We start from the raw sequence: 13,394 nt of genomic DNA, 5'->3' as shown, positions 1-13,394 counted from the left end.
GAGACATGGGAGACCCTGAGAGGCAGAAATGAACTTCAATGTGAGTGATTATAATTAGAGTGGAGGAGGAATTTTCCCCAAAAGGTGGAAGTTGCCTCAGACTGGGGCAGAGTGTCCAGAAAGAATGTCCTACTGCACCCCTCCTTCTTGTGGAGAGACTGGCCATACTCCAACTGTCCCTGACTGGGGAAGGCTGGTTGCTGGTCTTTTGGTTCTAGCCTAACTTGCAACAGAGGGAACTGGGGTTAGACACAAGGAAGGACTTCCTCAGCTTCTTAGTCTTCTGTAACAGTGGCGAATTCCTCCCCTCTACCACCCCAGTAGTCAGTGGAGGCTGAGGTAGGAGGGAAGAGGATGGGCCGAGGGCGGTCTTGTAAGGCCCCAGAGAGTTGGGGGCTTGTGGAAGAATGCTCTCCTCTCAGATTCTTCAACCTCCAGGAGTGAATCTTCCCTTTCAGGCCCTCTCGAGATCCACCCTTTAGTTCCCCTTTGATTTCTCCGCCCTCTCCCCACGCCTGCCCCCAGTCGTAAAAGGGGTCGGTGGCTCTGGCCTGCTTTGATGGGCCCAGAAGGCCAGGAAGGAACTGGCCCCGGGTTCCCTGGAGAGCTGGGGGCGGCTGGAATCCTCCGGCCCGCGAGTCTTTCTAGACTGATGGACTGCGGAGGAGGAGGAGGAGGAGGGGAAAGGGAAGACCAGGGGTGGGGTGAGGGCTGCGAGGCGGGCCAGGGTGGGTTTTAGGAAAACCGAAGCCAGGAGGCGGGCGTCTGGGGTTAGAGGCGCCCGGCGCTGGAGGGCAACGGGCAGAGGGGCCCTGCGAGCTAGTCCACGGCCCCTTGTACTTGTGCGAGCCGCCCCTCCACGGACCGAAGTGTCCCGTCCGGCGCTCGGCACCCGCCCTCCCTCCGCCCCGCCTCCCCCCTTCCTGAGCTCGGGCGGGGGTGGAGACTCGGGTTTGAGGAACTGGCGCTGGGTGCCGGGCGAGGGGAGTCAGACTTCCTGTCCCCAAGACCGACGCGTGCGGGTCGGACCCCTCCCCCGCCCTCCCCCCGAAAAAGCCGGACGCCAGGGTCCGCGCCGCGTCCTCCTGGGCTCCCCCCGCCCCCATCGGATTATGTCTCGGATCGAATCCCTCACACGGGCGCGGATCGACCGGAGCAAAGAGCTGGCCAGCAAGGTGGGCTCTGAAACCCCTGTCCCTCTCGCCCGCTGTCCTCAGGGCGCCCTTCGATCCCCGGCACCCGCAGCGCCCCCGGGTCTGCCCGCCTGCTTTCTGGGCGCCAAAATCGGGCGGAGCGTCGGCCGGGAACGCGGCGGGACGGGGTGGGTGGGGACTGTGAGTGAGTGGGGAGGGGGCTGGGGGAGCAGTAGACGCGACCCGCGCCTCCAGCTCCGAGCAGATTCTCTGCCGGGATCCCGGGAGCCAGCGGACCTGGGGTTTAGGGGCTTCCGATCTGGCGGGACCGGGTGTTTTGGGCCGCGTGAAAGAAAGTTGCTCCGGTAAGGGACAGAGCGGGAAGAGGGAGGTGTGTGTGTCGAGGCGGGGTGGGGGCGGCGAAAGCTCTCCAGAACCCCCTCCGCCAGGGTTCCACCGGCTTGCTCTCGGTATCCCCCCACTCTGCAGTCGCTGGCTTGGTCGTTCCCTCTTTGTCCCCGCCATCCGGCGGAGGGGTGGGAGGGGGTGGTTTCCCGGCTTCCTCCCACCATCACCACCACCATCACCACCCCTCCGAGACAGCAGTCAGCTCCTCCTCTCCTCGCAGATGGACTTTCCAGCTGTGATTCAGTTCTTCTCTCTGGTGGGCGGGTGACGGGTCAGGACAGCTTAGGGACGGCTTACTTTCCCCCAAGCCATCACCCTCAGGTGAAGGGAGCAGAGGTCTTTGTGTAGCTAGGATCCTTTCTTCCATCCTTGGGGCCCAGAGCACCCCTGTTCCTGAAACACAGAGGGTCCCCCCATCCCTTTTTGCCCCACCAGCTTCCAAGCTCCTTGTCCTTGCAGCCTGAAACAAACTGAAACCTTTAGACTGACCCACTTGGCACTGTGCCCTCATCCCTCCTCCCCACCCCAGCTCTCTTAACTCTTTATCTTGGGACTGTTCACCTACCATTTCAAGAGTCCGGATGTATAATTACCCTGGCCCCCACCCCCATCTTGAGCTCTTGGCCACTCCTTTCCAAGTATCCCTTATTTCTGCCTTTGTACCCAGGCGCACTCCCAAAGGCCATGATCTCTCCACACCTCAGCCCCCAGGAAATGATGAAGCTGACTTGTAGGTGAATAAATGAGAGCTGGGAGGAAGGTGGTGCATGCAGACAGCACCTCCCAGCTGCTCAAGGCACCCACACTGTACCCATTATAGGAAAGGCCAAGACCAAGTCCATAGCTGGTTTAATCTCTGGCCTCTCTCCAATCCCAGTGTCCTGCCCTGGCACGCAGCCTATGCTGATCACCAGCCTATGCTGATCACCATCACAGTCTACCGGCATGGGAGCAGTACCCTTTTGGAGTCCTCAGAGATGGTGGAAACCCCTTCCCACACTTCCCTCCTAGCTCCTAGCCTGACTACCCATCTAGAGGCTAAGTTGGGAGAGGTTCCATCCTGGAACTTTTCCTTGGGGGGTTGGGATGAGATTCTGCTAACAGGAAAGCAACTGGGGATTTGGGTAGGGCTTAAGACAAACAGAGGGCCAGAGGAGAGATGGCTGAAGTGCAGTGGAACAGTGGGGTGGCAGACAGGCTCTTCTCAACCCTGCGCCAGGCCAGGCCCCAGCTATGAAAGTCTGTTTATTTTTCAACCGTTTGAGCTGAGACCCTGGAGCAGGGCCAAGGGGGGTGGAGAGGTTTTTTGAAACCACGGAAATTTGGTTCCACCCTAAAAGGGAAAGCCATGGGGGCACCGGCGAGGGGCAGACCTGGAGAGGGGCTATAGACAGGGGTTCTGGGAAGGTAGATACTCGGGTCCCTTTTCTGTTATTGGGAGGAGTTGGGGAGCCAGATACCTGGGTCCTCATGCCTTTTTTTTTTTTTTTGGTAGTTGGGGGGGACTGGGAATCTAAAAGCTTGGCTTTTTCTATCCTGGGGCGGCCTTGGTTTTGCGGGGGTTGGGATCTGACTGGGGGTGGGGATGTGAGGGGCTGAGTGGGTAGATCTGAGAGGGCAGAGGGGCCACTGGAGGAGGTTGGTTGTCAGTTTGGTCTGGTCGGAAGGGGAGGGCCACCTCCGGAAAGCTGTGGTTACAGAAGGGGGGAGTTGATTCTTAGCCAACAAACCCTGGATCCCCTCTTCCCCCTCCCCCAAGCACACCAGCTGTCTCCTTTCTTTTTATACTGCGGTGGGAAGTAGAGGGGGGCCGCTGGAAACGAGATAATTTGAGGAAGATGGTCTCCCCTGCTACCTATCTGGGGGGATGGTTCAGAGCTATGTCCTGACCACCCCCCCCCCCATTCCTTGCCTTCCTCCCCGGGACCTCCTTGAAGTAGGAGGAATTTAAGTCGAACCTGTCCCTTTCTCCTTCCCACCCTCCTAGAATCTTTCTGTGCAGCTCCCCCTCCTCATGCCTCCTCTCTTTTCACTCCATTTCTATTCTTTCAGGCTATCTCCAGTCCTCCACCCCCTCATTCTCTCTGCTCTACTTCCTACCTCCATAGGCCCCAAACCCCAGAGGTCCCTTTCTCTCTTTCATCCCCTGTTCCTCCCTCCCTCCTCCCCCCAAACCCTAAGTGTCTCCTCTCTCAGAACAAAGGGTCCTTTCCTGCCTAGGAGCGGGCAGGGGCCAGAGGATCAGGGATGGCCCTGGAGGCTAGGGGGGTGTCCCTGGAATCTCAAGGACCCCAGATTTGGAGTGTGGTGGGGAGAGAGGAGAGAGACTGTTTCTTTGTTCTGAGTGTTGGAGAGATGGCTGGCTTTGTGTGCAGGACTAGAACTGGAGCCGGAGAAGAGGGCTGGGGGAGCCCTGGAGGGAGCTGAGAGTGCTGGCAGGTTGCGGGGGAAGTTGAGGAATTGGGGGTCTCCCGGGAGGCTGAGACTTTTGGGGGAATAGGAAAAGATTCTAGGGGCCTTTCTTGGAGGTTAGGGAAAGAGCTGAGGGGAGGGGGAGAAGCAAGGATGGGGGAAGGGAGACAAAAGCTTAAGGAAGTCACTGAGTGACTGCAGGAGGTTGGATGCTGCCTAGAGAAGGACCTGCCAGGGCTGCCCGAGGGATTTAAAGAGGGGTCCCATCTCAGTCCCTCTGGCTTCCCCGGAACCCTGAGCTTGGAGTCGGGGAGGGGACAGATCTGAAGAAATGAATCCCATGCGTGCACATGACCTGTGTGTTGGTGTGCGTGTGTGTCTGTGTCTGTCTGCCTGTCCCCAGATGCTCTGTGTCACTGTTTTGAATTATGGCCACCAAAGTAGGGGGCTCACTGCACTCTGGATGCGGGGAGGTAGTTCCATTCTTAGCTTCAGTCTGTGCTTTGAAGTATCATCTAGGAGCTTGAGGGAGCAGATTGGTCATGGTTCCTGGAGCTGGTCAGAGAAATGGCTGAGAGGAACTGGCTGGACCCTTCTGGGTTTGTTTATGTCTCCTTGGGGGAGGGTGGGGGAGGGGCTGCAGGCAGCAGCTGCCCCCCTCCCAACTCAGCCGGCCTGCCCTGTGCCAGGAGGGCAGGGAGTCCTGGCACAGCTATTGTTCGCTTGCACAAATGCCCGTCTGTTTGCATCACTCCCCCCTCCGTCTCTGCTTGTCTTTCTCTCCTGACCCGACAGGTGTGGTCGGGTGGGGGGTGGGGGTAGGATGGGATCCAGGATCCCTGGGTCTCAGGGTAGCCCGACTTTATTCCCTGTGGTCCTTAGCACCCCTCTTCTGCTTCACCAGTGTGCCCACCCCCATTGTCCGGTGTCTCATCTTCATTCATCAGGCAAGCGTTAAGTGCCTTTGTGTGTTCAGCGATGTCTTTTTGTGTTATGTTTCTGGCTTTGGCGTTAGCGTTTCCGTTTGGCCGCCTTCTCCTTAGCCTCCTGCCTTTATCTCGTCTGTGGAAGCTCATAAAGGAAGCAGAGCCTGGCTGAGACCATCCCAAGCCCTCTTCTCAGTCCCATGGCCAGGAACCCTCTTTCTCCTCTTTTCCCAGCCTTAGAGCCCATCCCTCATGACTCAGTGCCCCTTGCAGCCTATGACTCTGAACCTCTGCTGTTCAGGGCCTAAGTTACAGATGACTGGAAACCCAGTGGAACCCTCCGGGGGCCTTCTGGTCCCTAAACAAAGGGCCTGGACAGAGACTGCGCCACCTTGGGGAAGGGGCTGCTGCCACTTGCAGCTGGAGCAGAGGTCATTCTAAGCACCACGTGACTTCTCCAGAGGTCTTGGTTTGGACATACCCAATGGAGGAACAAGGACAGCTGAGAGCTTAGACTTTGCTTGGAGAGGCTCTTACTCTTCTGGGTCAGCTCCGCCATCCTCTGCTGCCCGCCGGGGAACGGGAAGCCGAAGTCCAGGCTTTGGCATTCCTTGGGCTTCACGTATGTCACTGTTTTCCTCATCTCTCGGCCTGGGAGACAAAATACGGAGAAAGGGGAGACTGCTTCTGTTCTATGAGACTTTGAGCCACCAGCCTCAATGTCCTCTGCCATTCGCCTAGTCTTTCTTTCCCCAAAATGACCAAGATCTGGGATGACAGTGGAAGGAAAGTTTGGGTTGGTCTTCTTCTGACCTTCAGAGGATACCATCCGGTCCTAAGTTCAAAGGAATTAGGAGAAAAGGTCTGGGAGGAGGGAGAAAAGAATAAACAAGAGAGGAGGAGACCAGAATTCCCTGGTGGTCCAGTGGTTAGGACTCTGTACTTCCACTGCAGGGGGCACGGGTTGGATCCCTGGTCAGGAAACTAAGATCCCGCAAGTGTGAGGTGCAGCCGGGGTGGGGGGGGGAAGAGAGAGAGGAGGAGACTGAAAGCTCTGAAGCTCTGATAAGGAATGAAGGGATCCCTAGAGTAGAGGCAAGGGTGCTGCTGGGACCCCTTGTCTTGGTGTCTATCCATCCACCCATCCTTCTTTTCTTCCTTTCTTTCTAAACATGTGTTAAGTGGCTGTTGTATACCAGCCATTGTGCTAGGTGCTTTCCCGTGCTTTATTCGTTTATTGTGTAGCAATAGCAAGAAAGACTTTCTGTGAGGGTTTGTGAGAAAGCAAGACTATGGACACTGGACAGTAGAGGACTGAACCAAGCAGGAAGGGCCTCTGAGTGTTGGGGTGGGTGTTGTGGATTGCAGAGTAATGGCCCCTTTTCTTGGTGGACAGATGGGGCCATGAAGGTGAAGAGCTGTCCCGCTGGCGGGTGGGCGGGTAACTGGGATGATCTTAAGAAGATCTGGAAAGAGTAGGACAGAGAACCAAACAAGCCCATTCACTCCATCTCTGGAGCAGGCACCCCTGGTGAGCAGGCCCTGTGTCCTTCTAGCCTCACCAGCCTGAGCCCTGGGGCGGGTGCAGACTGCCTCCAGGACAATAGCGCTAGGCAGTGCCAGGGCCGCCTGCTGCTGGGCAGTGTCCGTGTTGGGATGTGCTGCTGCTGTGGCTGCTGCCCACTGCTGGCCCACCTAGAGAGAGGGTCACTTGGAGAGAGGGTGAGTGTTGGGAGGTGGGGGAGCCTGGGCCCAGAGTAGCTGGGTCGTCTGTGGGATGTTGATGCCAGAGAGGTGAAGGGCCACAAGAGACCCTGTTCTCTGGCTACCCCTAGTTCTCTCCGTCCTTTTCCCCGCCTCTTTCCCAGGTGAGAGCTCCTGGAGGCCTGAGGGCAGAGGGAAGAGGTCAGGGGAGGGGAGGGGGAGTTGTAGCAGCCCTAGGGCAAATCTGCAGGACTGCCCATTTGGGAGTTGACCCTGATTCAGACATGTTGCTCTTTTTATTTTATTTTTTGAAGTATAGTTGATTTACGATATTATATTAGTTTCAGTATTTTTACAGATTATATATACTCCATTAAAGTTATTACAAGGTAACGGTTATAAATCCCCATGCTATATAGTACATCCTTGCTGCTTATCTGTTATTGTTTTGTTTTGTTTTTATCTTTGGTCATGCTGTGTGGCTTGCGGGATCTTAGTTCCCCAACGAGAGATTGAACCCGCACCCTCAGCAATGAAAGCGCGCAGTCCTAACCACTGGACCACCAGGGAATTCCCTGATTATCTATTTTATACATGGTAGTTTGTGTCTCTTAATCCCATACCCCTAATTTGCCCCTCCCCGTGTTGCTGTTTTAATGTGATTTTCATGTTTTTTTGCTTGCATACTTGTAATTCAAACATAATGAGTCCTCAAACTTTTTTATTTGTGTCATAGAGAAGGTTGGGAGAGCAGGAGAGGAGAAGAGAAGGCAGAGTGTAGGGCAGTAAGAAGAGCTATTTGGACTTGGACTTTGAGGTCCTATAAAGGCTGTTATTCAGAGGAGGATTTGATCTCCTAAAGAACTATAATTTGGAGCAGGGCAGATGGAGGTTAGACTAAAGGGAGAATTTTCTAGTGGTCCAGATAGGTAGGTACCAGAATAGAAAAAGGGAGGTTAGAGTTAAAAGTTGGTCAGCTTTCTTGACAAGGTCTAGGAGGAGGAGGGCAGGGAGAGGCCAAGGGCAGTAGAAGAGAAGCAAGGGTGAAAAAGGGGCAGCCAAGGTGGGAGGCCATGGGGGAGAGGAGGGAGGCCAGGGGATGGGAAGGAGACTATGATATAGGAAGAGGAGGAGGAATGGGAGAGGAGGAGAAAAGAAAAATGGGTGATTGGGTGGGAAATGACCTGAAGACCTAAGGCTCTGCTCATCATCAGATGAACCTGGAGCTTCTGAGGGTAGGCAGGAGAGAGAAGGATCTTGGGGCTACCAGGAAGCCCTGAGACCCTAGGGCGTCATAGTCCAGTGCCCTTTGGCCCCTGTACTGTTGACTCAGCCCGTTCACACTTCCCTTTTCTACCCTTGCACCAGGCCAGTGAGTCTCTTCCCCTCCCCCACCTCTTTTTTTTTTTTTTTTTTTTTGGTGGTACGCGGGCCTCTCACTGCCGTGGCCTCTCCTGTTGCGGAGCACAGGCTCCAGACGCGCAGGCTCAGCGGCCATGGCTCACGGGCCCAGCCGCTCCGCGGCGTGTGGTATCCTCCTGGACCGGGGCACGAACCCGTGTCCCCTGCATCGGCAGGCAGACGGACTCTCAACCACTGCGCCACCAGGGAAGCCCCCCCTCCCCCACCTCTTAACTGCTAGTGTGGCTTCAGCTGAGAGTCAGGACTAGGCCTCCAAGGTCCAGGCTGAGGATTCTCCTCTGAGTTTTGTTTCACTGCCCCGGGGCCCCAGACAGTGTCCTCTGACTTGGGGCTCATTACCCTCAGCCTCAGCCATCAGGATCTCGCTCTTCGCTTTCTGAGAGGCAGGGAATCCTTGGAGGGAGTGGTCTTCCAGGTCCTCTTCCTGCTGTCAGTCCTCTAAGAGTGGAGGGAAAATCAGGGATCTGAGGTGACCACTGAGGAGGGTCCTGGAATAGGTGGAAAGCATGGTGTCCCATCTTCTTATCTCCTCAGTTTCAGGGAAAGCTCAGGAGCTTGAGAAAGGACAGAAAGAGGTCAGGGAGAATCACTTCACCTGCAGAGGTCAGGGGGAAGCAGGAGAAGAGAAAGCTGATGGGAAATGCCAGCCTCTGAGGTTCTGTGGAAGCGCCCGGAGAGTGTGCCCCATCTCGACGGAGACCAGAGCAGGAGGAAGTGACATTGCCGCTGGAGGATGGAGGGTAGATGCTAGAAAGGACTTCCTAGACTAATTGGGTGAGGAGGAATAAAGGAGATATCCTAGGTTTTGGAGGGTAGCATGAGAGGGATAAAAGTTAGACTGCAGAAGAGACTTCCTGCCGGGAATGAGACCTTGGTGGCCCAGTTTCCTTTCTTAAAGATCCCAGAGAGGACAAGTGATCCGAGACTGAAACCAGGCTTCTCCTGCCTCGAGGTTAGCAGGGGACATGCTGCCTCCCACAGAGAGGCCCCGTGTACCTTGGCTGAGCAGATGTGGAAGAGTCAGAAGTTTGGGGTCCTGACCTCTGGTTGGGGGTGGCAGTGGAGGCATTCTGCCCCCTTCAGCCAATCTAATAAGGGGATCTCCTGCCCCCCACTGTGACTGCCACTGCCACGGAGATAGCGGCTCCAACACTGGTTGTCATGGTTATAAGAGGAGCTAACTCCCATAGATTTGAAAGCGCTGGTGAGCTGGCACCTTCTGCTTCGCCTGCTCTCCCCTCCTCTCTGCGCATCTTCCCCCGGCACAGAGAAGAGAGTACAGCAGCTCGGGGGCGAGCAGAGCTAGGGCTGGGAGGTGGAGTGAGGACGCGGAGGTCTAGAGCCGGGGAGATGAGCGGCAACAGGAGGCAGCCCAGCCGCAGGGGCCAGGTAGGTCAGGGGTGGGCTCGGCCCTCGGGGCTGGCCTGGTCACTCCTGGACAGCTGCCTCTGACACAGCGCGGCAAACTCTGCTTCAGGAAATGGTGTGTTTCAGGCAGGCATTGCTCCCTTGCCTCTGCCCTCGGCCCGTGTCTCTGGACTCCTCAGGCACCCTGGCATCCTCCAGCCTCACTTCCTGTCTCTCTCGCCCCTTCTACAGACCCGGGAAAAAGAGAAAATGAAGGAAGCCAAGGACGCCCGCTATACCAACGGGCACCTCTTCACCACCATCTCCGTTTCGGGCATGACCATGTGCTATGCCTGTAACAAGAGCATCACAGCCAAGGAGGCCCTCATCTGCCCAAGTAAGTTGTTTGGACCCTGAATGTCACTCTTGAGTCAGCGCCCACTGACCCTAATCTTTCTCTCCTTTCTTTTTACCTTGGATCCATAAGGATCACTCTCCTCTGTGAACCCCCACAGGGCCCAAATGCCAGGGCCAGATGCTTGATCCCTTTCTCCGTGTCCTCATGTCTAGGGGTAGTGGCAGTCAGAATATGGCCTAAGCAGGACTAGCTGGGGGTATGGGGGAGGGGAGGCTGGAGTGGCTCCCCTTGCAGCTGTCGTCCGCTGGGCATCCCCCAGCTCCCTGAACAGCTGCTGAGGGTCAGGAGAACTGATTGGAAGAGAAGCAGGAATGTTGTGTGTATGCGGGGTAGGGGGGGCAGAAATAGGGGAGCTGGGTGGGAAGCTGCTGGCCTTGCAGCTGTTCTGCCGGTCTTCCTGGGCAGAACTGGGTGTTCAGGACTTCAGGGTCCCCTTGCCCCTTCCCTTTCTATTGACTGGGGGGAGTCTGAAATCTCTAAATCTCTACAGTTTGAAGCAGAGGATTAGGGATTAGGACCCCCCTGTCTCAGATTTCTAGTCTGACTGATACACAGTGAGAAAGAGAATATGGCAGCAATGTGTATGTTGGGGGAATAAGGATTAGATAGAACTCCTGACCTTCACCCACATCTAAGGGTAGCCCTGTATTTAGTAAGTACAAGCAACGAATTCTTCCTTCCCCAAGATGCCTACATGGAGGGCTCCTGCCCTGTCTACCCTCCCCACCAACACCCAGATTTATGGCAAAGAGCTGCTTCTGATTAACGCAGGACCGGAGGTGTTGTGGCCTGCAGCGGAACAGAGGGACAAAAGCTTTAGCTTCTAAATCTCTATGGAACCCCAGAAAGAACCAGCGAGGCTTCTCTACTTCCTCACTGTTCAACTTAGAGTTTTGAGGATGAGGAGGGAACCCCAATCTAGATCCCTCTAGAGACCTGACAGAATTCCCAATCTGGAAGCTTGTTGCCAGGGGAACCGGGGAGGCGGGCAGCAAGCGCTATTTTGAGAGCAGGTGGATAGCGGAGGTTCGATCCAGAGACACTGGGTGCTGCGGGTAGGAGAAGGGAGCTCCAGGGGGGGTGGACGCAGCTCCAGCCCCCACTTCTGTCTGCCCCTCTGCCGCACCCTGCTCGCCTTGTATTTGTGGAAGTAAGCACGGTGCTGGGTATTGTCTGAAGGAGTTAGCAGAGTTTCCGGTGTTGTTGGACGAGGGGGGAGGGGAAGCTGGAGACGGCCAAGGGCTGTGAGGGCATGTTGGGGAAAGGGACGGCCAGTAGTCCCAGTGCCTAGGCTTAGCTACTCTTCCTTTCCTCTCCTCTTCTCTTCTACCCCATGGCAGGGTGGGGTGGGTGATGAGGGAGAAGCAGATGGAGTGTGGGAGCTGTGGGTTTACCTTACTTGGGGAAAAAGACTCCCCCGGTCCGGAAGGGAGGCTAGAGTCATAGCAAGCATAGCTGAGCAGTGCAGAAGGCAGGCAGGCGTGGCGGGCAGGGGCAGGGCATGGCCTGTCCCCCGCTCTGCCGCTGGATCCATCAGCCTTAGCACTGCTTAGGCCTAGCCAGAGTTTGTGGGCCTATGTATGGCTCAACAGGAAGTACACAGACACTCCTGAGTTAAACCCCAGCTCTACCACTAGCTGTATGACCTCTGGCAGATGGTTTTAACCTCTCCAGGAGACAGGATCCTCATCTATGAAATGAGGATCATTGATTCTACCTCAAGGGGTGGTTAGGATTAAGCTCAGGGGATGTTCATTTCCCCCTCTCTGCCCCTAGCCCCCACCCCAGCTGCTCCTGTGCCACCTTCTGTTCCGTGGGCGTCCTCTCTGCCATCTGTCATTCTCAACCACCTTTGTGCTTCTTGAGCTCATCTCTGGCAGCCAGTAACCCCTTCTTCCCTCTAGTCCACCTCGCAGGTCATCTCTGAGTCAGGACTGCCTACCCCTCCTGATGGCTTAATTGTGGTCCACACCTATACCCCCTCACTTCATCTCCTGCTTGAAGGAAGGGGGGAGGTGGGAGGAGAGGGACTGGGGTGCGGCGATGGCCGAGGAGTCTGGGAAGGGGGAGAGTCTCAGGCTGTGTGGCCATGGGGAGATGGGTGTCTGCATGTGGGTGTGTCCCCCCCGTACCACCCGGCCCTCCCATCACCCTCTCTACCCCACCCTCCCAGCCTGCAATGTGACTATCCACAACCGCTGTAAAGACACCCTCGCCAACTGTACCAAGGTCAAGCAGAAGGTGAGATGGCAGGGAGGGCAGAGGGCTGGGGGAGAGGGTAGTGAGTGTGCGGTACCCTCATGCCTTTTCCGTTCATTCCTCACCCTGTGTTACTCAGCCCCTCTCCTCACCAAGGGGCAGCCCAGACCCTCCACCCCAGGCCGCAGGCCCTGCAAGAGGGGGTCAGCCTGTTGCTGTAGACACATCCCCTCAGCACTGGGCTCAGCCACCCTGATGCCCTTAGCCATCATGCCAGCTTTCTCCCTAGGGGGCCAGCCACCCAGCTCCTGCCCTGGGCCTATGGGGGTGACCCTAGGGTGACAGCTGTTCTTGGTGTCTCTCTCTTGCTCTCTGTCTCACAGCAACAGAAAGCTGCCCTGCTGAAGAACAACACTGCCTTGCAGTCTGTTTCACTTCGCAGTAAGAGTGAGTAGTGAGGATGCTGGAGCCCCCATAGGACCCTGGACCCCAGGCCTCTCAGCCCATGAGCTGTGCTGCCCCCCTGAGGTCGTTCCCTGGCACAGCGCCTTCCTCTTTTCAATTGGATGCTGATGGTGGGATCCTAAGGGAGATCCGGACTCTTGGGCTTAGGGGCGGGACAGGAGAATTCAAATGGGGACGAAGGCTTGGGATGGCTGGTCATCTGAGCCTGGTCACACCTTATATTATTATTATTAGTTATTTACACCGCACTTGGGAATGTTGGCAGAAGTTGTCAAGGGCCAATTCAGACAGATCTGGTGTAACAGAAAGAGCGTGGTGCTTACTAAAAAGACCAGAGTCTGTATATGTATACATATAGCTGATTCACTCTGTTATACGGCAGAAACTAACACAACATTCTAAAGCAATTATACTCCAATAAAGATGTTAAAAAAAAAAAAAAAACAGAGTCCGAATCTCTGCTCAGCCATTAGCTGAGTCACCCCAGACAAGTCTCTTAACCATCCTGAGCTGCAGATTGCTCATAGTCTTGTGGCGGGAAAGAGATAAGGCAAGAAAAGCTCTTTATAAACATTAAAAGTATTGCACAGGGCTTCCCTGTTGGCACGGTGGTTGAAAGTCCACTTGCTGATGCAGGGGACACGGGTTCATGCCCCAGTCCGGGAAGATCCCACATGCCGCGGAGCGGCTGGGCCCGTGAGTCATGGCCGCTGAGCCCGCGCATCCGGAGCCTGTGCTCCGCAACGGGAGAGGCCACAACAGTGAGAGGCCCGTGTACCGCAAAAAAAAAAAAAAAGTACTGCACAAACATACGGGTAGAATTACTGTTATCATCTTTCTTTGACTAGAACAGGGTTAAAAAAAAAAAAAAAAAGAACAGGGCTAAAGGTGGGGCTGGAGAGGAGGCCTCGCTTCTAGTGGAGGAGCCTGGGAGGCTTGAATCCTGGGAAGGCACTAGGT

The 13,394-nt window shown here is 55.8% G+C and overlaps 1 protein-coding gene across 7 annotated transcripts in view; it reads left to right on the top strand.

The window, feature by feature from the left end:
* Positions 1-13,394, top strand: part of ARHGEF2 (Rho/Rac guanine nucleotide exchange factor 2) — a 41,734-nt gene that overhangs the window by 16,107 nt on the left and 12,233 nt on the right. For 5 of the 7 annotated variants that reach the window (XM_067728135.1, XM_067728138.1, XM_067728139.1 and 2 more), the window contains 3 exons: positions 9,605-9,749; positions 11,944-12,011; positions 12,353-12,416. In XM_067728135.1, coding sequence (XP_067584236.1) covers positions 9,605-9,749; positions 11,944-12,011; positions 12,353-12,416 — 277 coding nt within the window. Of the gene's footprint in view, positions 1-1,014; positions 1,176-1,350; positions 1,499-9,604; positions 9,750-11,943; positions 12,012-12,352; positions 12,417-13,394 lie in introns of those variants that run through there. The other 2 variants (XM_067728137.1, XM_067728142.1) reach the window with 2 other exon arrangements.

Source organism: Pseudorca crassidens, chromosome 2 (assembly GCF_039906515.1).
Source record: "Pseudorca crassidens isolate mPseCra1 chromosome 2, mPseCra1.hap1, whole genome shotgun sequence".
Lineage (NCBI taxonomy): Eukaryota > Metazoa > Chordata > Mammalia > Artiodactyla > Delphinidae > Pseudorca > Pseudorca crassidens.
This window is presented reverse-complemented; position numbering and strand designations above follow the sequence as displayed.